The sequence below is a fragment of the Numenius arquata genome, chromosome 16, assembly GCF_964106895.1.
Source record: "Numenius arquata chromosome 16, bNumArq3.hap1.1, whole genome shotgun sequence".
Lineage (NCBI taxonomy): Eukaryota > Metazoa > Chordata > Aves > Charadriiformes > Scolopacidae > Numenius > Numenius arquata.
In genome coordinates, this window is record NC_133591.1 from 5,211,850 (window position 1) to 5,239,072 (window position 27,223).

Consider the following 27,223-nt stretch of genomic DNA (forward strand, 5'->3'; position numbering starts at 1 on the left):
GAAATCAGTGCAGCTTCCTAGCGGGAGCTCTGCTTTCCGGTTTAAAGGTGTTTAGTGTTAAGAGAGGAACGCACTGAACCCCCTTGTGAACTTAAAGTGCTCTGCTCACGGCTTCAAAAATTAAGATGGAAAACAAAAAAAGATGGAAAATGGCTTCGGTGATGAAACAAGGATCCGCAGAGCCTTCAGATTTTGTGCCGGGGCTGGCCTGGATTTCTGGAGTGGGAAGAAGGGGAACGTTGGGGCTAATTTACTCAGGCACAAAGTGAGTTACAAACCGGCTGTATTATCTGCCACGCTCTGAGGCTCGTATCGAAACTCAGGTCGCATCAAACTCGGCTGCCTTATTTCTGGAATACTCCAGGGAGTGCCTTTGCTATTGTATTCCTGCACTTAATTATTATTAATAAGAAAACAAAGCTGCTCTTCAGCCAGGGCCCGCTTTCCGCAGGGTGGGTGCTCTCTCTGCGGCTTGGCTCTTCGGAAGGAAAGACTGGAAGGTGGGTAGTAACGAAGCTCCGAGTCTCCTCAACGTGCGTGTGTTGGTGGGGTTTATTTGGAGGAGGCTGGAGAAGGGCTCCGTTGTGCCGTTGGAAACGGGAGGTACAGCAGGAGCGGGGACAGTGTGGCGGAGCGGAAGGAACGAGGCCGCGTTGTCACCTTTCCTGGTGGTGACGCTCCTGGGTGCCCGTGGGGCTGGGGTAGACCCTCGGTGCCCGTCGCGGCGGGGGGCGCTCGGTCGTTCCCCGACGGGCTGTGGCCGCTCCCACCTGCCCGGGGCCGGGCGCGGCCGCCAGGGGCGCCCTTGTGCGGGGGCGGGGGGTGCGCGGCGCGGCGCGGCGCAGTGCGCGGCCGGGCGGGGCGGCGGGCGGCGCCGGTCGCTGCCTGCCCGGTGCGCGGTGCGCGGAGCCCGGTGCGCGGCCCGCCATGAACAGCATCAAGAGCGTACCGGCGCGGGTGCTGAGCCGCCGCGGCGGGCACAGCCTGGAGGCGGAGCGGGAGCAGTTCGACAAGAGCCAGGCAAGGGCGGCGAGAAGGGGGGCGGCGGTGCCCCGGTACCGGCTCCGCTTCCCGGTACCGGCTCGGGGCTGCGGGACCGGCCCGCTCCGGCATCGCCTCCGGGCGCGCCGAACGCGGGGGTTTCTCAGGGGATGGGGGGACGGGTCCCAGCCGGGCTCGGGGGACCCCCGGTGGGGTGGTGCGGCCGCCGGTGTCTCTCTGTCCGTCCGCTCTCCCGTCCGTCCGTCCGTCCGTCCGTCCCCGCTGCCGGCGCGGCGCGCGCTCCCCCGCCCCCACCTGCCTCACCGCTTCCTCCCGCCGCCCCCTCCGGGACGGTTCCGCGTGGGCACCGGCTCGTCCCGCCGCCTCCGGGCCGGGCACCGGGACCGGCTCCCCGCCGTGCGCTGCCTCCCCGGCGGGCGGCAGAGACCCGGGCAGGCGGTGTGTCCCGTTCCCCCTCCCCCCCCCCCCGCATCCCCCCGGGCCTTATCGGCAGGTAAACACGGCCGTGAGCAAACAGGGAAAGTTTTATGAGCCCGGCCGTGCCGGCGGAAGCGCGGCCGGGGCCGGGGGCCACCGCAGGCGAGAGCCCGGGGCTGCCCCCCGGTGCCCACCGCACCGGTAACGCGCCTCTCTGCATCCCTGCCACGGCCACCGGTCCCGGTCCCGGCCACCGGTCCCAGTCCCGGTTCTGGCCCCGTGGCAGCGCGGACTGCCCCGACAAACCCGGGGGCTGTTTGGATATGTCCCCCCTCCGCGGCTTTGGGTCACACGTGGGCTCTCCCCGAGGGGATCGGGGGTGCCCGGCCCCGGAGAGGGGGGCAGAGCGAAAAGAAAGCCCAAATGCGTTTGTGCCCCGTGGTGTCCGGCTTGGACGGGGGGTGCGCGCAGCCCTTCCAGCGGCCCCCGCAGAGCGGGCGGTGCTGGGGCAATATGGGGCTGGCGTGCGGCTCGTGGGAAATTAGTGACTCCAGGAGTGTGGGCAGGGATGGACGGAGGATTGGGCTCACCCGCTCCCCCAGCAAAAATAATAGTGCCCTCCCGGCACGCGTCCTCTGACCGCTCTGATTTCACAGGCTGCGAATCCACGGCAGATGTTTTTCCGCTTTTGCTCCGTTGCTTTGCTGGTCCTTCCCCGGCGGCTGGGCTGGTTTGGCCCCGGAGAGTGCCAGCGAGGGCAGGTGACAATTTCAGGCCTTGTGGGGTCACGGTGCCGCTTGGCCGCACTGGGCAGGAAGTGGAGCTTGTTGGGTTTGGGGAGCAACACGAGAAAACCGGCAATTCCGGTTCCTTCTGGACGTGTCTCCTTCAATCGTTCCCACTGGGCACTGCTGATAAATAATCACGGCAGCCGTGCTGCCTCGTGCGCCAAAGGGCAGCCTGTGCCGGCTGGGCGGGAGTGCGTCCATCCTTCCTCCCTCCTTCCTGCCCTTCCAAGGCATTTTGGGCTTTTCGGTGGGATTTGTGCCCCACATGGGTGTGACTTCGCTCATGGCCGCAGGGATGCCTTGGGCAGAGCCATGTGTGGGGCGAGCGGGTGGTCGCTCTCTATTAGAGCTCAACCTGGGGCTCGCTGACGGACACATCCACCACCCAGAAGGGTCCTTTTTTTTCCAGCAACGGCTGAAAACTGTCCTAAAGGAGCTTTACCCTAACGTGGTTTCCCGTAGCAGTGCTTCGGGTGAGAGCAGAACTGTTCCAATGTCAGTGCTTGGGTATTGATTTGGCTTTTACATCTAATTATAGCAGCTGCGGAGACGGCTGCCAGTTGCCTTTGCAATAGTGGGGACACCGGGGGCATGTCCCCTCCGTGTGCCTTCGCTGGCTGAGGATTTCACACCACCTGGAGAACGATGCTGCCAAAACCAAGAGCCCCATCTCCTTGCTGCCTGCGGAGGCCGGGGCGATGCCCGCGGGTGCGGACGGGGATTGCCGGTGCTGGTGTGATCCCAGGTGCTCGTAGGTGACGTGAAGGTCACCTCCTTTCCCTGAAAACGCTTTTCGAGGGCTTGCGTCGGGGTGATGCAGCGTCGGGCTGCCCCCTCGGAGCAGCCACACGTGGGAGGTGGGAAGCCACCGTACCACAGCAGGCGCTCGCTCTGCAAGGAAGCAAAACTTGCCCTTTTCTGCAGCCGGCTTTTGCTTTTTATAAGCAAGAAGGTTATAAATCCAACGAGCTCTGGAGCTGCCAGGAGTACAGCGTGCGTGACTGCCCGGTGGTGCTTTGTTGGTGTAATTTAGGAAGGAGAAGCATTAGGAAGGGAACTCCGGAGCAGCCGTTTGCAGTTCAGCTGATCCGGCAGCCCTCGCGCTGCCCGGCCGGGGAGATTTCCAGCTGGACATCCTGCTGCCAGAAAATCACCCCCTGCCCGTGGCATTGCGCTGGGACCCAGCATCCACCTGCCGGGTGGGGATTGCGGCCCCGCGGGATGCCGGGGCTTCGGGGAGCCGTGGGCGGGGAGGATCATGCTGTAATTAAAAGCAGCCTGGAAAGAAAGGGTGGATGTAAACCGCGCTCCTTCATTTGGGTGCTTTGATCCCAGCTTTAGTCACCGGCTTGGTACGTGAGGGCTGTGAGTAAGGTGTTTGGGCTGCACCCATGTGGGCTCCCGTGGCTGGGCAGGTTTTGGGGTTCAGACCACCCCCCCAACCAGCAGGGCCGGAGCTGCACCGCTCCCCGGCAGTGATGGGGAACCATCTGCAGGTGGCATGAAGATTTTGGCCAGGCTGGTTGTGTGTCTGCAGCGACAACCAGGATATGCCCATCCCAGATTTGCCGATGATGCCCAAGAGGCCAGGTCAAGTGTCAGTCTCCCCATTTCGGAGCCGTCCTCCATGGCCCAGCTTTGCCAGGCAGCCATCAGGGACACCCTGAAGGCGTGCATGACCCGGGCTGCAGCATCTCCCCGTGCCCATCTCTGGTCCCACCATCCCCTTTTTAGGGACTTCCTGGCCAGCCCGGGGTTTGGAGCCAGCGAAAACACACCTGAGCCGGCAGCCCCGAGGGATTGGCATCGGTTTGGTGCCACTGTGGTTTATTTGGGACCACACTGGACATGGCATCTCCGTCATGGCAGCATGTGGGTAGGCTGAGGGCTGCCCCTGCCCAGGTCCACTCCTCTGTGCTGGACATCAAACGCTCAGGTGAAACCTCTGCGCTGAATCACCGAGGATAAAACCGGCCTCTCCAGCAGCTCCCGGGCTGAATTTTGGCTGGTCGGGCTGGAAATGAGATTATGGGCAATAAACACAATAAAACCACGAGCACCAATGGGAATTACAGCCTGGTTTTGGGATGGGCCAGCTGGATCCCAGCCCTGTCCTCATCCTGCTGGGCAGCACCAAGCGGCAGAGCTGCCGTCCCCAGGGACATGGGATGGTGTTTCCTTTCTGGGGGTCTGCCCTGGTCTCAACACCTCCTCCTGATCCCTGGGGGTTTGAGGCTGAGCCTGGCTCCCGCCGATGGGTTGGGACCAGGTGGTGGGTTGGGATGAGGGCATCATGCTGCTCCCACACACAGTGGGTGGTGAAAATCCAGATTTGGGGGATGTGTCCGCCCTACTGCCCCCAACCTCAGGAAGATGCAGTAACCCCTTTAGCAGCTCTTTGCTGCAAGATGCGTTTCCAAGCCCTGCCTTGCAAAACCATCGGCTTCTTGCTCTCTGGCACATGATAAACCTCAATAAACCATCACTTTGATGTCGTACTGGGAGATGCCTGCAGCCCTAAGGACCCCTGCCACATCTCCTGACCAGCCAAGCTGTGGTCAAGGGTGCAGCCCCTTTGCCGGCTCCAGCCTTTTGGGGAGCTACAGAGGTGCTGGGTGCCTTGGGAGAGGCGGCTGCGCTGTTCCCAGGCACTCCAGGCTCATTAACCTTCGGGGATAAGAGGATTACAGCAAGTCACCGGCTTAACCCCGCGGCTGCTTTACGGCCCCACATGGCGGGGTGACGCCGGGGCTTCCCCGCTGCTGGAAAGGCAAAAGCAGCACATCTTTTCCCAACAAAATAGAGTCGGCGTTTCAGGACTGGCTCACTTTTTGGGATGCACTTGTGGTGTTTTTGCCGCTGTAGTGCCTGGCTCATGGGCACAGCTATTTTGGGCTCATTTTGGGGTGGTTTTGGTGCATTGACACCTTTGGCATCACCCCTTCGGCAGGGCATCAGGTTCCTCCTGTGTAAGTCAAGAGCACTCAATAACCCAGCGTCAGGTTCCTCCTCCTCGGGAAAGCGCCTTGATTCGGGGATGTCCCCTGCACCAGCGGCCGTATCGAAGCAGGTGCTTTCCCCGGGAGGGGAGATAAGAATTTTTATAAGGTTTCACGTCTTGTGGGGCTGCAGGGAGGGACCAGGTTTCTCTTCCGGCACGAGCGACGGCGGCGGGGCCGCTTCCTGCCTTCCCAGCTGGGACCTTTTTCCTCTGCCAGTGACTGAGGGCTGAAACACACGGGCACAGCCTGAGCGCTCGTGCGGGGGCAAAGCAGCTCAGTTGAGTCTGCAGAGACCCAGTGATGAGCAGGAAGATCCTCATTGATCACAGCAGCTCGTTTTTCCAGCCTGTCATCATGCGAAACATGTAACTGACCTCTTCCTGGGGTCATCTTTTTGGAATAAACGCATAATTTAGTGTGCTGTGATCAAACACGTTAAAATGTAGATAATCCTCCTCTGATAATCGTGTTGCTCTGGATTTTTGCTCCATCGAAATGGGCAACGCGGCCACCACTCCCTGCTTGCCTGGGGGCTGCGTTTTCCCCGCGTGCTGTTTGCACGCAGCAACGCTGCCAAAAAAAAACCCCCACCGCCCCCTGGTTCAAAGGCTCCTTGTGCTTAGACAAACAACCCTGGAATTCAGCATCTCACTGTCGTGCTTTAACGTTCCCCGGGCACGCCGCTGAGTTCAGGCTGCAAAAATGCAAAAAATTGTCTGCTGGGACGGGGACAGCGGGGAGCACCAGTGGCGTGGTTGGTAGCGCCCAGCTCTGACCGATCATGCTGAGGATGGGGGGGCATTTAATGGGCCGCTTTGTTTGCAGATAAAAAAGTCTGTTTTGATGTGTCACAAACGTCTTTGAGTTGACAAATGTGTTATAAAATTCAGGGTATTCCCCAAAAGCGTCAGCACTTCACTTTGGGGGGGACAGGATAGCCGTGAGGGTCACGCCGCTCCTGACAGCCGCTCTCTCCATCTCTTGCAGGCCATCAGCATCAGCAAAGCCATAAATACGCAAGAAGCACCGGTGAAGGAGAAACATGCCCGACGTATCCTTTTGGCTCGCCTGGGTGGTGCAGAGGAGACCCATTGCCAAGGCAGGAGGGGTTTCACCCTGTGGGGCTGGAGCCATGGAGGTCTGGGAGATGGGAGACCCGTGCAGGGCTTGGTTTAGGGGACAATGTCTTGTGGGTTCTTTCACTGGTGAAAATATGAAGAAGGGCAGTGCAAAAAAATTGTATTTCTTCCAATAAAATGCAAAGGGCCCCGGTGTGCCCTGTGGCAGGGGAAGGTGCGCCAGAAAAAAATAAACAGGGGATGTATCTGTGGGTGCAGCATTGTGCTGGCCATCTCTTGCCTGCAGTACACTCGGTGTGTGTCCCCTTTTTAATGAAAGTTGAACAGGAATAGTCCCCCAGCCCCACCTGTCCCCTGCTCCCATGTGCGTCTGGTTGGCCTTGACTATGGGGAAGGGATCATCCTGGGGACGCACCACGAGAAGGGAGCGTTCACCTTCTGGTCCTACGCCATCGGGCTGCCCCTGCCCAGCAGCGCCATCCTCAGCTGGAAGTTCTGCCACGTCCTGCACAAGGTCCTGCGCGATGGCCACCCTAACGTGAGTGTCCCCTCCAAAATATCCCTCCTGCATTGCTGGCAGGGGGAAATTTTTGGCTCTTGCTGATGTTCCTCTGCACAGAGGGTGGGTTTCCTTCCCTGTCCTGGCCACCTTTCCTGAGTCGTGTGGCTGTCTCTCATCTTTGAAACCTCCCTGTGCAAAGCCCTGACCTCTGGTCACTGTTGAAGGGCTTGAACTTCTCCAAAAGCTGGAGTGGTGTAAGGACATGGATCTGTTCCCCTCAGGACATGGATCCGTTCCCCTCAGGGCATGCAGGTGGGCGCTCACCCAGCTCTTTGCTGGCCCCACCATGCCGCATCCCTCCCGTTTTTGTCCCCAGGTCCTCCAGGACTGCCAGAGGTACCGCAGCAATATCCGAGAGACGGGAGACCTGTGGGTGAGTGGATCAAAGTGGAAGTTTGTGCCTTCCTGGGGGCTTTGGGGTGGGTGCTAAAAGGCATCGTGGGCACAGGGAGGGCAAAGCAGCCTCTGAAGTAACCCATCACCTCTGACTCCACTGGGTGGTGGTTTCACACACAGTGAAGGGCAAGAGGGCGAGAGCTGTAGGGCTGGTGCAGGTTCGCTGGTGCGTGCAGGCTCTGCCAGATCTGGTCACATCGCTCCGGATTCGCCACGTTGCCCCTCGTGTCTCTGGCAGGGCCATTTGCATGACAGGTACGGGCAGCTGGTGAGCATCTACACACGACTTCTCCTCATCAAGATCTCCTTCCACATCAAGGTGAGACACTCTGCCACCTCTGCACCCTCCCATGCTGGGGTACAGGGCTTCACTGGGGGTTGTGTCGCATCAGCAAAAATATTAGCAGCAGCTACCGTCTCTTTTTTTCCTTTTACAAAGCATCCCGAGTTCCCCCCAGGCCTCGAAGTGTCGGATGAGGTGCTGGAAAAGACCGCAGGGACGGACGTGAACAACATGTGAGTGCCCTGGCAGGAGCAAAGCACCTGGTGCATGGTCGCCGGCGCTGTGTCCCCCGGGTGGGAGCAGCCTGTGACCGAAATGGCTGCTGTTCAGGGCAGCCATCGGTGTTTTATAAATTGGTTGGATGGTGCCCCATTGCTCCTGCCCCTGCAGAGTGGCAAGAAGCATAAATGCAGGGAGCAAACCCACCAAATTCATGTCAATCCAAGCCCTTGGTGGGGCAGGGACCTGCAGCAAACACAAGCAGCCAGAGAAAGGTTGTCTCTGCCACTGGGTGACGGGGTTTTGGTTTTCTTGGCAGCTTCCAGCTGACGGTCGAGCTGTTTGACTACATGGACTGGGAGCTGAAGCTGTCGGAGTCAGGTGAGGAGGTGGCATGTCCCTCCTGCTCGCCCCAGGGCTCTTGAGCAATAGTTTCGCTCTTTGGTCGGGAATGGAGTTCCGCCTCAGGAGGCTGAGGTCAGAGGCTCAGGTCCTTCCTCCTCTTCCGATGAGATTTCTGATGTCCTTTCTGAGCTGGATTCCCCTGTTGATGCTCTGTAGAGGCAGTTGTAGGAAAATATTTAAGGAATGTGGCTGGTTCTAGCCCACCTGAGCAATGCAGAGTGTTGTTTTCAGAGCAGTGCTGCTCTGAAATATGTTTTTATTTCCTTTTGGTACAACCATGTTAATCATGTGTTACTCAAATCCTTTCTACCCCCCCCGAAGCAGAGGATGGGGCTGTACCTCTTGTCTAAATACTCATTTCCCCTTGTTGAAATACCTCCGGAGAAGGCTGGAGGCCCCTGCCCATGTTTGCTTCTCTCACCTCCTTCTCCAGGAACTTTTAGATGGCTTAAAAATGTGGTGGTTTCTTCCTCTGTGGCAACTCAGGAACACAGAGTTGCCCTGGAAAACAGGGCACAGCAGGAGAGACCGTGCTCCCGGCTCCCGTCAGCCTCCTGCTTCTCCTCCTGACCCAGTTATACAGAGAATTTATATTCATAAATACTTTAAAGCTGAGCGGGGAAGAAGGCAGCGTGGATATGCTGGCTGGATTTCTGCCAAGGGAAGGGATCCGTTTCCAAGCCAGGGCAGGCGAGGCTGCGGTGCCGGAGGGCCCGTCCCCTGCCCCGGGATCCTCTCCCAGCTCCTTGCACCGTTAAATAGAGCAGAGCAAAACCCCTCAGTTTCCCCGGCCGCATCGTGCAGCGGCAGGTCCTGAGGGCAGCCATCCTGCCTTTGCATCATCCTGGGGTTAAATCCCTCCTTTTTGGGGTTGGGGTACCGGGGAAAGATCTGAGCACCCCTTCCCTTTGCCACCGCACTCCCTTTGGGTGATTTTCTTGCACGGAGGGGGGTTGTTCCCAGCGCAGCAGGACAGGACGGGCAGCAGCCCCAACGTTTACCCCGTGTCCTGGCAAAGCCACATCCCTCGTGGTTAATGATCAAGCCGAGTCGCCCGGAGCGGGACAGCTCTGCAAACACGGCACCGGCGCCTCACCGTGCTCGACCCTTCAGTTTTCAGGCAGCTCAACACCTCGATGGCGGTCTCGCAGATGTCGGCGGTGCAGTGCCGCCTGGCCCCCCTCATCCAGGTCATCCAGGACTGCAGCCACCTCTACCACTACACCGTCAAGTTAATGTTCAAGCTGCACTCCTGTGAGTCCCTGGGGACGTGCCCTGCACCGGTCTTTTCCTGGGTCGGGTTTCTAGCTGGATTTGGGGATCAGGCTTGTGTGGATGGAGGCATCCATCGCCATGTTGCCGTATCCCAGCCGGGCTCTAAGGACCTGCTCCATCCCACGTAGACATCCCAGATGAAGGAGATAGAAGGACTTGTCCTTGATGAATTCAAACCAATGTGCCTTGACCCCCTGTCCCCTGCACGGGATTGCTGGGCAATGCGGCATCAGGGGCCTCGTGGTGGTATTCTGGGGTTCCCACACCTTCATCTCCCTGTGCCACGTCCCTGGTCCCTATGCCGAGGATGGGAATACCCCACTCTCATCCTGACCCCTCACGTCCCTCTCCCACGTGGCCTTTACCTGCTGGCTTTTGCAGCCGGAGGGATCTGGGTGCATGTGAATAAATTTGCAGCCCCGGATCAGTCACGGCTGCCCCCCCCATTGCTGCAGGTCTGCCGGCTGACACGCTGCAGGGCCACCGAGACCGTTTCAACGAGCAGTTTCGCAGGTAACCTGGGGTCAAGGTCGGGTACTCAAGTCCCGTCCCTGCCTCCCCTGCGAGCAGTTTGTCTTTTTCCCCTCTCCAGCCTCAAAAACTTCTTTAAGAAAGCATCTGACATGCTGTATTTCAAGCGGCTCATTCAGATCCCCCGGCTGCCAGAGGTATGGTGGGATTTTAGTCATACATGATGCTTTAGAGAGCCTGTGGGCTCAGAGTGCATGGGGGTGTCCCCACAGATGGATTTGGGATCTGGGGACACTGCGGAGGAACCTGCTGGCCCATCTCAGCAGCACAGGGATGGCTGCCTCCCTCCCCTTGGTGGTTGGCCTGCAGTGGTCCCCAAAACCCCAGGCGATGCCACTACAACTTCTTGTCCCCACAGAGTCCCCCGAACTTCTTGCGGGCATCTGCGCTGGCTGAGCACGTGAAGCCAGTAGTTGTCATCCCCGAGGAAGCCCCTGAGGATGAGGAGCCGGAGAACCTCATTGAGATCAGCACGACTTCCACCACAGAGCCGCAGGTGGGGGCACAGGGCTGGGATGGGGACCCTGGGACTGTGGGGGGGACAGGTACCCACAGCCTGGCTAAGCTCAGCACCCTCTGTCTTCCCCAGATCACCTCGGATATATTTGAGCAAACCTTTGGGCCACCCAATGGGATTCGGGATGACAGGTATGGGGGTCCATGGTGGCAGAGGGGGGGTGGCCACTGCTGTGTGGGCCCAACCTGGCTCTCTCTGCAGGGACGCGCAGATTGAGAGCCTGAAGAAGGAGGTAGACATGCTCCGTGCAGAGATGGAGAAGATTAAACTGGAGGTAGAGTCCAACAGGAAGCAGCTGATGTGGGAGAGCGGGATGTTTTTTAGTGCTGTAGCGTGGAAGCCCTGACTGGATGCAGCAGGGAATGGGGTCCTGGTACCCTGCACTGTGTTTTGGGGTCTCTTCTGGTGCCAGGACCTAACTGCTGATGGAGATGGGGTGGGGACAGGTGAGACCTGTCCCTTGCTGTCCCTACCTTCTGCTTGCAGCAGGGACAGAGCGGCTGCAGGGGCTGAGGGGAGAGCTTTCCTGTGCATCTCGCTGCTGCTTTGCCCAAAGCCAGGCACCTGAGTAGAGATGTTGGGGAGAGCAGTCATTGCTGGCATCGGTGCGGGCAGTGCCCAAGTGCCTGATGGTGCCCTGCAGGCGCAGCGGTACATCACACAGCTCAAGGCGCAGGTGAACAGCCTGGAGGGCGAAGTGGAGGAGCAGCGCAAGCAGAAGCAGAAGGCGCTGGTGGACAACGAGCAGCTGCGGGACGAGCTGGAGAGGCTGCAGAAGGCGAAGCAGGACAGTGACCGGTCCCAGCGGCTCTGCGCCGAAGCGGAAAGTAGGTGCCCTACAGCACCCATCAGCTGTGGGACACCCGCACTGCGGTTGCTGATGCTTTCTCACCCCATTCAGAGAGAGCCAATGCCACCGAGATCCGCTACACGAAGCTGAAGGAGAAGCACAGTGAGCTCATCAACACACACGCTGAGCTCCTGAGGAAGGTAACACTGCTGCCTGTGCCACACAGGGACCGACCACTGCCTTCGTTCCTCTGCCACCGCCGGTGTGGCTCGTGAATGCCCAGCCCTACCCCATATCCATCCCATCATCCTGCACCCAGGGGCCTCCGAGCACTGGGTGGGGGGGCACCCTTTGAATTCGTATTCACCAATGGTCAGTGTTTCGGATGCTGTGAAAAAGGCATTTCCAACCTACCCCCAAGCCAGAATTTGGGCAGAACGAGGCGCGATGGTGGCGAGGGTTCCCCCTCCTAACAGCCGGTAAGCACCATGTCCCCACGCAGAACGCCGACACTGCCAAGCAGCTGACGGTCACGCAGCAGAGCCAGGAGGAGGTGGCACGCGTCAAGGAGCAGTTGGCATTTCAGGTGGAGCAGGTCAAGCGGGAGGCTGAGATGAAGGTGAGCCAGTGTGGCCCCGAGTCTGGCCGTGTTGGCCTGGCACTGTGTCCTTCCCAGCCCAGGAATCATGGTGGCTGTACACAATTTGGGTGCAGGGGGTAGGGGTGAAAAGAAAGAGTTGCCCTGACTCCTTAGGAGGGTGTTATTTAATGTGTGCTTCATTCCCTCTTGCCCAAATCTGCTGTTTCTTCCCCCAAGAAAATGCCACATTGCAAATTGGTGGGTTTGGGTGCTTTCATTCTCTGGGGCCCAAGCTGGGGGCTGCTCCCGAAATTCATGCCCTGGGAAAGGAGCCCTTTCAGGAGACAAACCCTGAGACTCTAAAAACCCCTCTTGCAAAACATGGCTGGACTGGTTCCTGCCGTGCACTCAAGCGGGGCCAGAGCGCGTTTGCAGCGGCTGAGCCCCAGCATGGGCATGTGGTTGCAGCTGGAGGACCAGAGCGTGCAGATGGAGCAGCTGCGGCAGGAGCTGGACGCCCGGCGGGACGAGCTGGAGCAGGCACAGCGCTCGCTCAGCCATGCCAAGCAGGTATGAGGCTGGGGGGACAGGACACCCCCAAATCCCCGTCACAAATCCCCGTCATGCAAGATGGCACATCTGCCACCACTGCCAAGCCAGCCACAGACAGCAGCCCAGGAAGCTGTCATGGGGCTGAACGTGGGTCCACCCCATCAGTGTCATGAGCTGGGCATGTCCTTAGCTCTCCCCTGTGTTGGGCTCGTGACATAGTGACTAGTGGGTGACAATGGTCTTCTGGCCCCGCTGGCAGGCAGGAGCGGAGCTCAGCGCCCAGGTGGAGGCCCTGCACGCTGAGAAGGAGGTGCTGAGGCGGTCGGTGAGCGAAAAGGAGTGCGAGCTGCTCTCCACGCGTGGCCTCATCGAGGAGAAGGAGCTGCAGCTGAACCAGGAGGCGGACAAGGCCACGAGGGAGATCCGCGAGCTGCAGGGCAGGCTCCTGGAGAAGGTATGGTGCTGTGTGGAGAGCCCACTGCCCCTCTCCTCACTGGGGTGAGACGTGTTTGGGGGGTGCTGAGCAGTCAGGGGGCTCAGCCAAGCCATCGCCACTGTAGCTGGTGGGATGTGACCTGCACCAGCAATAATGTGATACTTGGGTCTAATCCACAAATGGGTTCTCAGGGGACATGCTGGTGACATGGCCATGGTGGTGGGGGTCCTGCACCCTGGCTGTGCCGCTCACATGTCCCTCCTGCCCCACAGAGCAACCAGGAGCAGAGCCTGCAGCAGAAGCTGCTGGATGAGCAGTTTGGCATCCTGCAGGAGACAGTGCGAGAGGCAGAGGACATCCTCCATGATGCGGTGGCCAAGCTGGATGACCCATTGCACATCCGCTGCACCAGCTCCCCAGGTACGTCCCACTCGACCACGGGGGCTGTGACCCACAGCCCCTTCTCCCTTTCAGAAACATAATGTTGCATCTCAGCTACCCCCCAGGCATCTTTTCCCACCAAACATCACACGCAAGGAGGTCGGGATCTGACTTCCAGGGGTAAATTTTTAGTTCTGATCTCAGCAGTATTTTGCTTTAATGAGTCAGATTTAAGTGCTGCTCCCCAGATGGGGCTGCGAGGACTCAAGCCATCTTGGCTTCCACTCAGTGCTACCTTATGAAGTCAGCACTGGTGCTCATTCAGACACTTAACACCCTGACTGCACTAATGAAGTTAAAATTCGTTGCAGATTACCTGCTCAGCCGGGCACAGGCAGCACTGGAGTCCACGGACGCCCTGGAGAACGGACACGCGCAGTACGTGGCCTCCATGGCAGGTACCTGGGACTGGGGACCAGGGGCATCACTTGCATCTTGCTCTTAGTTTTATACATCCAGCAGCCCCCAGCTGCTTCGGGGCCATTGGCGAGCGTGCAATGCCCTGGCGATGGAGGGACATGGTGGGTGGAGTTGGTGGGTTCCCATGTGCTCTTTAAGGAGCAACCTGTGAGCTGGAGGGGTCAATACCGATATCTCCAAGCTCTTGTACTGATCTTTGAGTGCCTTCAAAGGCAGGTCGCAGCCCCCAGGATATGGCAGGAGGTGCCCTGGGCTGGCAGCTCCTGACCACATGCTCTCACTGGCAGATGCTGCAGGGCTGGTGGGAGCTCTGACCCTCTTTGCACACTTGACGGCCGACACCATCGTGAACGGCAGTGCCACGTCCCACCTGGCTCCCACCGACCACGCTGACAGTGAGTGCCGTGCATGGATGCAACGGGTGCTGGAGGGGGTTTTTTGCACATGGGGCTTCTTTTTGGAATGGCTGTGCCAAAGCCCCCTCTGCTAGGGGCTGGATATGGGGCAGATCTTCCCTGGGGGCAGCATGGTTTCCCTAGCTCCCTGTGCTCCTCTTTCCAACATCCCCTCCCGTACGGTGCCCCTTCCTGGGCCAGGAATGTGGTAACTGATTTGTGCTTTTCTGCAAGAAATTTGCTGGATGCTACCGATGCTTCTGTCATCTCCGAGGCTAAGAGGAGGGTGGCAGGGTTGGGAAGGAGGGACCCCTTGCCCAGCAAGGGGCCCAGCACCGACCCATCCTCTCCCCAGGGCTGACTGAGACGTGCCGGGACTGTGGGCAGCGGAGCCTGAACTATCTGGGCAAGCTAAAGGACAAGCAGACGCTGAGGCACGCTGAGCTGGGGGACGTGAGGCAGACACTACGGGGGGTCCTGCAGCTGGCCCAGGTAGGAGATGGGGCCCAGCACCCACCTTCTCACCCAGGGCTGGCAGGGTGGGTTATTTATCGGCATTGGTATTTACTACAGGAAGAATCAAAGCAGGCAGTTAATGCAGAAGGACATTGCCTCCATTTGTCAAGGTGGGATGTTTGCTCGCTGCACCTCTATGGACACCTTTTTTTAAAAAAAATAAGAAGTGAAACTATGGCTTTCCCCATTGTGCAGAGCTGAAATCGGAGATGCTGGGTTGGAGTGAGCACTTTGGGGCTCTTTGTCCCCCATACCCACGTGCTTTCCTTAAGCTATCTCAGCTTTTGAGCGCCGAGATCCTTCCTGGTGGTGCACAGAGACAGTTACTCTCAGAGCAGCTGAAGTTTTTCAGCCTAGTAACCCCTGCAGAGTAAAACTTCCCAGCTTTCAGATGTTTCTTCTTGTGAAGCCCCTGTTAGTCATTTCTATTAAATGTCAATTTGAAGGCTGTCAGCTCTCTGGAGCCCTGTCCTGATGAAACTAACTGCTCCTGTGATCAAGTTTTATCACCTTGATTTGGGGTATTTCTTACCTCTGAGGTCCCTGTGCCATGTTTGCTGTAGGTTGGTGGCACATGTGCCTTCACCCTCAGGGTTTGCAGAATGCTGCTCCTGCAGCTTTATTTGTTTAGGGGGAAAAAAGGAGTTGGATATCTTGGTTTGCTGTTATTCCTTACAAATATTCCCTTCTCTCCCTCTGCCTAAAACCTTCTGGTGGCTGCTGCCTCCTCTGCCAGGAACTGAGGCCCAAGAGCTTAGACATCAAGCAAGAAGAGCTGGGGGACATGGTTGAGAAGGAGATGGCCTCCACCTCAGAGGCAATTGAGGATGCCGTCAGGCGGATAGAGGTGAGATGAAGCTGCAGGATGGGCCATTTTAGTGCCTCAGGGCAGCAGCATCCATTCCTCCTCCACCCCACTCACCATCACAGCAACATGGTGTCTGACTCTCTCTCTTGTGTTTCCCAACAGGAGATGATGAGCCAGGCCAGAAATGAGAGCTCCGGTGTTAAGCTTGAAGTGAATGAGCGGTGAGTTTTGAGGGGTGGCCTTTGACAGCTGCGGGCAGGTTTCTGTCCCGTGCCCATACCCTGATGGGCTGAGCTTTTCTCTAAAGCTGTATGTGCTGCTGCATCCTGATGCTGAGCACAAAATTCTCTTCAGGAGGGTGGACCTTTGTCTTGCATGTCTAAGCCAATTGTTCACAGCAGCTTTGTGGGCTGCTTAGAAGTAACCTGCAGGCTGGCCAGTCTCCAAAAAACCCCTTTTTTCTAACTGAGGCCAAAGCCTGCTTCCCTGGACGTGGCGTTGGAGGATGCTGAACACTTTTCTGTTGTTTCCCTACAGGATTCTGAACTCCTGCACGGACCTAATGAAGGTCAGTACTGCAGAAACCAAGCTGGGGCATCAAAGACTGCAGAATTGTAACTTCCCACCGTCAGCAGCATCAATCCTTCTCTATAAAATCCCCGTCAAACACCAAAACCTGTTTGATTTTGTTCCAGGCTATTAGACTTCTTGTATTGACATCTACAAACCTACAGAAGGAGATAGTAGAAAGTGGCCGGGTAAGTCCTCCCCTACACTCGTCTCTCTGCACTGACATGACATATGGGAGCATTTCCCACAGTTTGTAGAAATACACTGAATTTCAAGCTTTCCCGTGTTAGCAGTACTCGGGCAGTCTCGCTTGCTGGAGACAGGCTGATCAGCCCTCGTGCTCTCCTCGTACATCACTCACCTTTGCAAAGCCTTGTCCATCTAAAGATGATGGCCCAAACCTGTATGTTTTAAACCCGGCCCAAATTCACAGGCTTGGGGCTCCAAAGCTAGTTTTCTTGATACATATTTAAGCAGGTCAATAAGAGTGGAGTGAAGGATACAGAAACGCTGCCAATCCCTTGATTTATGGCATTATATATGAATGTTTATATTGTTATTTTTTATATGGCTATTTTATATGGATTTATATATTGTTGTATTTTGGAAACAAATTAATACAGGCCATAATATTCTTATAACAACAGGGGGCAGCAACAACTCAGGAGTTTTACGCCAAGAACTCGCGCTGGACGGAAGGGCTGATCTCTGCATCCAAGGCAGTGGGCTGGGGAGCCACGCAGCTCGTGTAGGTACCCCCAGGACCTCTCCCACGGCCACTGCAGGAGGCTTCTCTCTGGACACAGCTCTGTGTGCTGTGTCTGGGGCCAGCCCATGCTTCTCCATCACCCGATAACCCAAACCGTCCTGCTGCTGGGTCTGCATGGGGCATCATTGCTAATTCCTGATAAAGCATCATAACCCATGTGGGACTGGTCACCAAAGTAGAGACCACCAGTTCCTCCTTGTCTGCAAAATAAGCAAGTTGCTGCAATCAAATACTCCGTGTCTTGGTTGCTGCTCAGATGGTCATGGACGGGGTGGTTGCAATCAGGGCAGGGTATCCCCATGTCAGTGAAGGAAATGTGGGGGCATTTTTGGACAAAGCTTTACAAATCTCACCCATTTCATTATAGAAACACAATCCTGCCTTCTTTGATATTTTATACCCATCCAAAACTTCTGGATATGGGCTTTAGGTAGTTTGCTTTGTAAATGAGCTTTAAATAATTACAGACAAAGCTGCTGGTTCAAAGTCTGATGCTGATTTCCAAGGGTATAGCTGGAGGTAAATAACCTGAACTTGCTTCATAGTACTCAGGGAGTATCTCTAACACAATCTCCCTTCTGATCTGTGATGCAGAGAGTCAGCAGACAGAGTTGTCCTGCATACGGGCAAATACGAAGAACTGATCGTCTGCTCCCATGAAATCGCCGCCAGCACAGCCCAGCTGGTGGCTGCCTCCAAGGTGGGTGTCCCAGCAGGGCTGTCTGCACGCCGCTTGCCAAGTTCTAAGTCATTTTGTTCCTGTGTTTTTGTCCCGTGGATGCTTTTGGGCAGAGGTGCGTGGCCATCCTGTCCACCAGTCCTGCTGCCTCCTCCTGGAGAAGGGAGGAAGGGAAGCTCTTATTTTCAAGTCAGTCTGTGATTTTAATCCATGTGTCTTCACCTGCATTGATATTCCCACACCTAGCAGGGCTTGCCTTGGAAATGAAGATGTGTAAAACCTCCCGTCTTCTTCCTGTCAAGCTGATTATGTAAAGAACATGTTAATAACTAGCAAGAATCCCTGAATAAGCAACTGCAGAAACCAGCATTGAGAATGATGGATTTTGGTCCTTCCCACCTTTCCTATTGGTGTGGGCGAAAGTGATGGGTAGCGGTTTCAATGAGCAAATGAGGATGCAGGCTGGGGGGAGGAGGACCCACACTGCATTTTACAGCAGATGGTTTTAAAATTAAGAGCATAGCTAAAAAAAAAATAGCTCTGCCTTCACTGATGCTGCTTATCCATATGTGCTTGGCTCAGGTGGGGGCAGAGCTGGTTTGGTGTCCTGGGGCTAAAGGGCCTTGCGGGGGTCACCTTGTCTGGCCCTGATGGGATCAGTAAGAATAAGTGTGTGTCCATCTGTCTGTCCATCCTTTTCACACCTGGTTTTTCACACCCAAGGACCATTCTGACATGGTGTGCTCGGTGTCTCTGCTCCAACGCAGAACATGGCTGCCTGGGGGCTCCCCTGAGTCGGCGAGCGCCTGTGCAGAGGTGCCGTGGTGAGGACCCACAGCCATCCCTGTGCTCTTTGCAGGTGAAAGCCGAGAAGAACAGCAAGAACCTGGGCCGGCTCCAGGAGTGCTCACGCAACGTCAACGAGATGGCGGCCAATGTGGTGGCCTCCACCAAGTCAGGGCAAGAGCAGATCGAGGAGAAAGGTGAGGTTTTTGCAAGGAAAGCGGAGAAAAAAAAAAAACCCACCCCAAATCCCTTTCTGGCCTGGTGAACACCTCAAGGTGCCCATCTGGCTTCACTTTGGCACATGAGGGTCCTATGCAAAGGGTGCGCTTAGTGAGGACACCCCCCCCCCTCACCTTTTCTCCACAGACACCATGGACTTTTCAGGCATGTCTCTCATCAAGCTGAAGAAGGAAGAGATGGAAACACAGGTATGGCCATGAGGGTGGATTCGGTGCTGCTGGCCACGGGCCAGGCTGGGGTCCTGATCCGAACCCACACAACGGGGCTGGGGGGGGGGGGGTGTCCCTTCTTCTGCCGCCCCAACGCAGCCCTGGGGATGGTGGTGGGGATCACACCCCGGGGGGGGTGTGGGTGTGTGTGCAGGGACCAAGATGCCTGTTTGGTTGCAGGTGAAGGTGCTGGAGCTGGAGAAGCGTCTGGAGGGCGAGCGGGTGCGCCTGGGCGAGCTGAGGAAGCAGCACTATGCCCTGGCCGGGGCCTACGACCCGGCGGAGGACGGGGAGGCAAAGCCGGCGCCGGCCCCCAGGCGAGGCATCCTCAAAAAGCCCCCGCTGGCCCAGAAGCCCGGCCATGGGGAGGTAAGGTCCCCAGGGGGTAAATATACACGGGAGGGGGTGTGTCCACAGCACAGGTGACTGATATTTTCCTTTTTCCCCCTCGTTTCAGCCCGAGCGAGACGCCAGCCCGTGCCCGCCTCACAGGGCAAACTTCTAGAGGGGGCTGGCTGTATTTTCCACAGACCTCGTTGCCTTCGCGCTGGTGTGCCTTCTTGCGCGGGGGTCTCCTCACCGCCCGGCCTGGAAAACTGGATGTTTTTTTTTAAAAAAATATATTGTATTTTTATTTTTATTTTTTTTTCTTCACTTGATTCCTATCCCTAGAGCAGGGGGAGTCCTGATGGCTCCCTGGGCGGCACGGGATGCCCTCCTCCTCCTGGCCTGCTAACTGGCTCTCCTGGTTTAATTTAATTTGGGGTTCGTTTGGGTTAGTTTTTTTAAAAAAAAACTTTATCAGCACTAGAAGTTTTCAGTAAATGTAGCTCTCTACTGTACTGCTCTGACCCTTTCAAAGAACTGTGAACTGTTTTTAAAGTAGGTAACTGCTGAGCTTTTCTTGCAACCATTTTTTAAATTCCCTTTTTTCAGCCTGAGGAATAATTTGGCTTTGTTTCGGCGTGGGATCTCTCAGCGGAGAGGGAGATGTTAGCCTTAACCGGCACAAGGAGCAGGGCAGTTACTGGCACACACTGGCAATAAGGATACAAACATTTTTATTTTTTTTTTCCTTTTCTATTTTTTATTACTACAGCAATGTCGGGGGATCAGTTGCATTATGTTTTATATTTAAGATAATTAGCAGAATTAAATCTAACCGTGGCCTACGGGAGCCAGGGGATAGAGAAGTCTGCAGCAATAAGGAATTACTGATGTGGAGAAGAAAAGTCCTGTCAGCTGTATCTTCCCTTGGAGCTACTACCACGATGTAGATTATTAAAGAAGCAATATTTAAAATACATGTTGCAGTGTTTGGTCAGCTTGTCTCAGGGGAGGGAGCCGATGCCAGGGCTGGGGCTGTGGCATGAGGCTCTGCTGGCTGAAGAAAGCTGGCCCTGAATCATGGGGCAGTGAAAGGCAGTAACATGCCTTGAAGGACTTAACTAAAGCACAGGGGCAGGATGTGTGTGTGTGAGTGAGAGATGCTGATGGGTGATGTGGCCTTGTGCCCACCTCTCTCTATGTATCTAGGTATATTTGTGCATAAATATATGTCTCTCTGTATATGTGTAGCTATATGTATCTATGGCTGTATGGCTCTGTGTGTGCCTATATATATCTATATCTATCTATATTTATTTCATAGAATGGTTTGGGTTGGAAGGGACCTTAAAGATCATCTTGTTCCAACCCCCCCTTCCCTGGGCAGGGACACCTCCCACCAGACCAAGCGGCTCAAAACCCCCTCCAGCCTGGGCTTGAACACCTCCAGGGATGGGGCAGCCACAGCTTCTCCAAGCAACCTGGGCCAACGTCTCACCACCCTCGTAGCAAAGAATTTCCTCCCAATATCTAATCTAATCCAAAGCTTCCCTCTTTCAGTTTAAAATTTAGCCCTTGTCCTATTGCTCGACTCCCTGATCAAGAGTCTCTCCCCATCTTTCCTGTAGACCCCCCCCTTTAGGTACTGGAATGGGCTATAAGGTCTCCCTGAAGCCTTCTCACCTCCAGGCTGAACAACCCAAACTCTCTCAGCCTGTCCTCATAGCAGAGGTGTTCCATCCTGCTGAGCATCTTCATGGCCTCTAGAGCTGCTCCAACAGGTTCATGTCCTCCTCATGTTGGGGGCTCCAATGTGTCTCACCTCTGTGCCCAGCAAGATCATGGAAACTATGCTAAGGCACTTGGAAAATAAACGAGATGATTGGTGACAGGCAGCATGGCTTCACTAAGGATGCGTCGTGTCTGACCAATTTGGTGGCCTTCTATGACAGGATTATAGTGACAGAGAAGAGATGCCACCCAGAGGGACCTGGTCAGGCTTGAAAGGTGGGCCCATGCCAACTGCATGAAGCTCAACAAGACCAAGTGCAAGGTCCTGCACACAGGTTGGGGCAATCCCAAGCCCAAATCCAGGCTGGGCAGAGAATGGCTTGAGAGCAGCTCCGAGGAGAAGGACTTGGGAAGGGTGTTGGTTGATACGAAGCTCAACATGAGCTGGAAACGTGCTGGAAATGTGCACTTGCAGCCCTGAAGGCCAACAGAATTCTGGGCTGATTTATCAGCAGTTCCATTATGAAATGTAATTATGTGAGTGATTAGGAGATTTTTATGTGTGTGTGTATATATATATATACACACACACGTTTGCATATTTTATATATAGACACACACCACCACCACCCCCCCCCCATTTATGCACGTATGCGTGTGTATAGGTCTGTATTTATGTCTCTGTCAATACAGCTGTAGCACTAGGGGCAAGACCCACACACCCCTGGTCCAGCACGAGCATTTCCCCAGGGCAGAGCAGGACATTAATTTCTGCAGCATAAGACCACCACACGGCTCTCACTGACAGCCAAGATGACTGGCAGCCTTACTGAAAATAAGTAGTTTAAATAAATAAACAGCAATCCAGCTGCAGCAGTGTGGGTGCAGGATCAATGCTGCCTTCCAGCCAGGGGAGGCATTCCCTGCAGCCTCACAGCTGCTCACCAGGACCATTGACACATGCCTGCAAGAAGTGTGGATTTTGTTAGTTCTATGATTAATTGGGAGTATCTGCGGGGGCAAATGTCGTCACCTCTTGGTGCAAGTTGGATTCACTTGTGAAACGTTAAAGAAGCATTTGGAGCTCAGCAAGAATGCCCATGGCAGGGTGAATACAGCCCCCTTGTAATTAAGAGGAGATTTATGAGGGTCCTTTTGAAAAAGTCTAGAATTAACATTTTCATCCAATTCCTCATGACACCGCCCCCCCCAAATGATGTCAATCAAATTTCATACAAGCCACAGTAAAAACATGATGACTTCATTCCCATGATTAACAATAGGCTATAAAGCAGTTAACTAGAATTGTTAAGTTGCTGTATCTTAAGAAAACACATTTACGGGGTATTATATTATTTATTTTAGCTAGGTAGCAGCCTCATGATGACTTACGATTTCCCAGGTTACACGTCACAAAACAGACTTTGCAGTTTTACAAGCAACTACTGTGGGCAGCGTAGCGAGTGACAGTTCTCATTTCCCAACCATGTGTGTATAAAGTGCATTCCACGTTAAAAGGCTTTGGTGTTAACACTGGTGTTACTGGGCAAGGCAGGCAGCTGGTCTAATCCTGCAAGTTACATCGAGATCATCTCCAATCCGAAGATTTGCACCCTTCTCAGCCTTTCTGTGAAGCTATGGAGAACCTCTTACCTACAGCGGCGGTGGAGAAGAGCTGGGAGAGGGTTACCCAGCCACGTCCCTTGTGGGTGATAACATCTACCAAGATACAGCAGCTCCGTACTAAGTTTCATTTCTTTCAAAAAACCTTTTCTCTTGGTACAAGGAAGTGCTTTCCGCAATAGCTGGCAGTCTATTTATAGACGGTGATACAGATATATTTGCTGAGACTGACATCATCCCAACCACTCACATCATTACATTTCATAATGGAAATACTGATAAATCAAGAATGCTAACTTTTTTTTTTAAAATCTCACTACCGTAAGTCTAGCCACAGCTAGATTTTTGAATTCTTTAAATAAACTAAAACACGGCTTTAAGAATGATGCTATGGGTAAATGTAACTTGTTTAACACCGCTGCTGTTTCACTATGATTTACCTAAATGGGTACTTACAGAAGCTGCAGGTAAAACAACCAAACCAGCACATACAAAGTCTCAAAAAATATCGGCAAAAATAAAAACAAGCTCCCAAGGCCACTTAAAGTGTAACCTATGCGTCGAAGTCATTTTTATACCAAAATTAAGCTTATTGTCAGTCTGAGATTTTTCTTAACTCCTATACTTTTTGGAAAGCATTTGCTATTTGTAGCAGACAAAAAAACCCACAACTGCAAACTGTGTCTTTACTTTGAGACTCTATCGAGACATCCTGCTGTACAGGACTCTATTTGCTAATGACTTTTAAATACCATTACTGTATCTGTGGAGAGAAGATGTTTAACTTGATGAGCTACTGAGAACAAATTTTACCCAGTACCTGTAACAAAAGCAATAGAAAATAACCAAAAGTTGTGAACTACTACATTCTGTTCCCTTCCACGGGGATTAGTACAGTACAATTTATTTTTCTTGAAGCAGCTTTCAAACAGCCTGCTATCAAAGCCCTCCTTTCCCCACCCTTTGGCGCTCTCAGCCGCCAAATCTCCAGTAACCACAAATTAGTTTGAACACGAGCACACAAAGCAGCTCAGGTTCAGTAACAGCATTGCTACAGACAGCAAAGTTTACAAAACACAAGTCTCTCTTAGATCCTCGGGGAAAAAAAGTCCATTGAAATCAAGCCCATGAATAGAAAACACTGCTGTTACCTGCTCTAGGAAGTCAGGTAAAAAACACTTCTGGAAAAATATGTTTTTAAGAGCCCTTAATTAAAGCTATGAACAGCAGCCGCCCATTTGCAAGGTATTTTATTTCCCTTCTGTGCCTAATCTGCCAGTACCAGTGACTAAGGCATGAGTTATGTGCATCTGGGCAGTACTATTTTTAGTGACACTATTTCCTGATGGACCCAATCAGAAAAATTACTTGGGAAATACAAAAATATCAGCCAATAAAATCATGTAACAATTGCCTCGTAGGTATGCAAGTTTAAATCAAAAGAGAAAAATACCAAGATGGTATGTATTCCCCTTACAAACCATCTATCACTTCTGGTAGCATAAGACAATTAACACACTCAGCAGCCCAAAGGCCATTATTTAGTTTCTCCACAACCAGCATTTTCTCCTCAACCAGGTGGTCTCGTTCCAGCCCCAAGACCTGCAGCCGCTTTGTCACCTCCCATCCTCTACGAGATGCAGCTGGCTTCTTTCAAGACTAATGAATCTTTCAGAAATTAGCCCATCCCAAGCAGTGGTTGCTGGAACAACGTGTCACTTTAAGAGCACGTAGCAAGGTGTGCAATTAGCTGATGTGGTGAGAATAAAACCTTTTTAGCACTGAAGGAAAAAATAATTCCTACTCGTCATCTACGAGTGTGTAGAAGCAGCACTTTTCAATAGGTTGGGGATAGTAAGTAGTACTAAAAGACAGCCTTAGCTTACAGCAGGATCCAGGGCTCAAGGGTTGCACCAACAAGTCTTCCAGCTGAAGCAGTCTGTGATTTGTCCTGCAGGTGGGGAGAAAAAATGGAAATTTGGCTTCAGGTGAGGTTGAGCCCACCATAGGCTGCCCAGGGACAGCCTGCTTTAGGGAGGTTAGCTGGGGCACCAGAGTCTCAATGGGGCTTCTCTAGAACTTCAGTCGAGACAAAAATCTCTCCAAAGAACTCAAAGCAACGTGTCTTGTTTCTAGTGACAAGGTCTCAGGGAGGTGAACAGACAAACCTGTAAAAGTTGGTTAATATACAGCCAGAAGAGGACTCACATTACAGGAACAAGTGCTACTGAAGGATCTGTGTAGGCTTGCATGGTCTACAAAGCCAGCTTCCACAGAAAAGGGACAAGTCAAGACCACGTGAAACCCTGCCAGCGTCTCACTGACGCACTGCTTGCCGTTTTTGTGTTACTTTGCTTTTTCTGTTACCCATTACACAAGCGACATGCGAGTCCCCTCCCTGGCAAGGTCTGGCCATCCTGGGTTACGTCTCCTTTGCACAGGGAACGATCCCACCCACAACCATCTCTTGGGGCGTGTGAATCATGTGGAGGGGCCACCCGAACCCCAGTCTTGAAACGGGCACTTCTTGACGTTTTGTGCACACCTTCTTCAAGCTGCAGGACACGGGCGTTGCTGCAAATTCTTAGAAGAGCCGAGTTGAAGAACTGCAGTTTTTACATAACTCCATCTCCTTCCCTCGCCCACCTGCTCTGACTCAGCACAGCGCCTTGTCCTCAGCTGTAGCCTCCTCATTCCTGCCTCAGCAGGAGGTTATCAAATCTCCCCGGGCACCACAAATGGAACGTAGCAAGAAACAATTAAAAAAAGGGATTTTCTTCCATCTATTATCAGTTACTCTGCAGTAGTTCTATTTCACATTGCTATTGAAGCGACAGGTATCACAGAAAATTACATCAGGTCTTTTCTGCCCCCTGACTCATATTCTTAAATAACTTTGGTTGAGTCATTTCTCCTGACTTGTCTTGGCTGAAATCTAAGCTTTTTGTCCTTTAACAAACAAAAGTGGCTCTCCCCCTTCCTTCAGCTTTTCCAGGTGAAGATTCTGAACACTTTCACTATTCCAGGTAATTGTAGGAAACGAAAACAAAAGCGAAGGGATTCTACCTGGCAAGACAGCCTTCCTACCTCGTTGCCGTGATTACAACGTGCAGAATCTACTCTGAGCATACACCTACCCTGTATCAGCTACATACAAAATGGACTCATTACATCCAGCCACTAAAACCATGGCCAACAGATTTACTATGAATAATTAAAGTTATTTTCTTGCAAATTTGTGTTCTACATTCACGTATGTTCACTTTATGTTGCCGCATCAAGGTCACCATTAGTACTGAAAAGCATTAACATAACTTCACCGTGATTAAATGATGCCACAAGAGGAACACGACACCAAGAGAGATATGCTATTTTATTTAAAATCAGACCACAGTAGATTACAGAAAGACTTATTATGCAAACAAATCCACTGTACGTTTCACAACTTGCTAGGCATATCAAGCTGCCCCTTTATTCGACTGTCCAGGATTACACAGAGGAACTGTTCGGGTGCAGGACAACTCTACCTCCTCAGAACTCAACGTCTGCCAAGTAGTTCTATATTCAGGCTAAAGGAATTGTCGATTTGAGCTCTGTATCTAAGTCATTATTCCAGTTTGAGAGGGCAGAGAAGTCCCAAAAGAGGTCGAGACTGAGGTTGTGGAAGTTGGGGCACTAAACGTAATGCTTACCCATGACCAGGCTGTGCCCAGGGCTCTGCCTCCTGGCATCACATCAAAGCTTATATTCTATATAGTCCCCTCCTGGGTCACGGGTACAACGGTGACCTGCGTGGACCAGCTGTGCTAGAACAACTGACTCCGCTTCCTCTAGGAGACAGCACTGAAGTGCAGCGGAACTCGTCCTTGAGTTAGAACTGTTTAGTGCTGACCATCAAACAACCTAACCACATACAACTCAATTAGTCATAACTTATAAAACCGCATACAAAAGGCTGGCAAAAGTAATGCCATCCAGAGAGAGCATTTTCAACGCTACCAACACTCTAAAGCCATGTTACACGTTGTATTTAAAAGGTTTTTTTCTCCACTCCAATTGCTTTGGGGAAGTATATGCTATTTGCAGCAGACATTAAAAATCCTCAAGACAACATAATAATATATATATATATTTTGGCAAGCATACTGAGTCACCCCCTCTCAAGTCTCAGCTTGCCTATGGCATTTTAACCTCACTATCTTATAAACAGTGCAAATTAGTATGATTCTAAACATCCTAGCCATAGCAGAATTTATTTATTAGCTATAACAGAACAGGAGAAGCTGTCGAAGGGCAACAGGCTGAAAGCACTGACACACCCCTCGCCCAACTCATTCGGGTTAGTGTTTTGTAAAGTTTGTTTCTGAAAGGATTTAAACAGCTTTCCATGGTCATCCTTCCCCTTTACCCTTAAACATTACCAGCAGTCAAGTATATATTTACAGTTTGTGCGCACACACACACACAATTAATGGCAAAACGTTTTCCATGAGCAGCTGGATTTCAGTTACCAGTTTGCTGTAACTGAAACATCACATTAGTTACATTATCGATATTCAAACTTATCCATCAGTGAAGGCAACTATAAGCTTACAAATAGCAGATACAGCCTTTACCTTTTCTGAAGTAGGAGGGTGAGTTTTTTCGTAAAAGAAAGTGCTCTTGGAAGAGCCCTTAGAGTTAAGCAATGGCCATTCAAATGATAAAAACACTAATATCCTAGTTTTACAATCACAAGTAGTGATCCTAAGGCACATCAGCCACATGCATACGCAATAATGCATTGTTTTGCTTTCAGACAGAAAAATTGCATTAGCTTTGTCTGTATTCGGTTTGCACAAGAGTCAGTTTCTAGATAAAGTATCCCTGAAAGGT

The 27,223-nt window shown here is 53.3% G+C and overlaps 1 protein-coding gene across 1 annotated transcript; it reads left to right on the forward strand.

Annotated features, from left to right (window-relative positions):
• The first annotated feature begins 854 nt into the window (after positions 1-854).
• Positions 855-19,965, forward strand: HIP1R (huntingtin interacting protein 1 related). The gene is made up of 32 exons (XM_074159328.1): positions 855-1,020; positions 6,197-6,260; positions 6,684-6,826; positions 7,167-7,223; positions 7,485-7,565; positions 7,686-7,762; positions 8,068-8,129; positions 9,267-9,407; positions 9,884-9,941; positions 10,021-10,096; positions 10,318-10,455; positions 10,549-10,607; positions 10,678-10,750; positions 11,120-11,303; positions 11,378-11,466; positions 11,769-11,885; positions 12,315-12,416; positions 12,658-12,852; positions 13,107-13,254; positions 13,587-13,673; positions 13,983-14,090; positions 14,446-14,582; positions 15,343-15,453; positions 15,577-15,635; positions 15,952-15,982; positions 16,110-16,172; positions 16,632-16,732; positions 17,348-17,453; positions 18,292-18,415; positions 18,585-18,646; positions 18,848-19,036; positions 19,125-19,965. The coding sequence occupies exons 1-32, from the start codon at positions 928-930 to the stop codon at positions 19,170-19,172; spliced, it is 3,183 nt and encodes a 1,060-aa protein (XP_074015429.1). The 5' UTR covers positions 855-927; the 3' UTR covers positions 19,173-19,965.
• Positions 19,966-27,223: the final 7,258 nt, after the last annotated feature.

Coding starts and splice junctions, on each gene's coding strand:
- HIP1R (XM_074159328.1), top strand. CDS start 928: ATGAACAGCATCAAGAGCGTACCGGCGCGGGTGCTGAGCCGCCGCGGC. Junction 6,261..6,683: donor GAAGGAGAAACATGCCCGAC/GTATCCTTTTGG, acceptor ACTATGGGGAAG/GGATCATCCTGGGGACGCAC. Junction 11,304..11,377: donor GCTCTGCGCCGAAGCGGAAA/GTAGGTGCCCTA, acceptor CACCCCATTCAG/AGAGAGCCAATGCCACCGAG.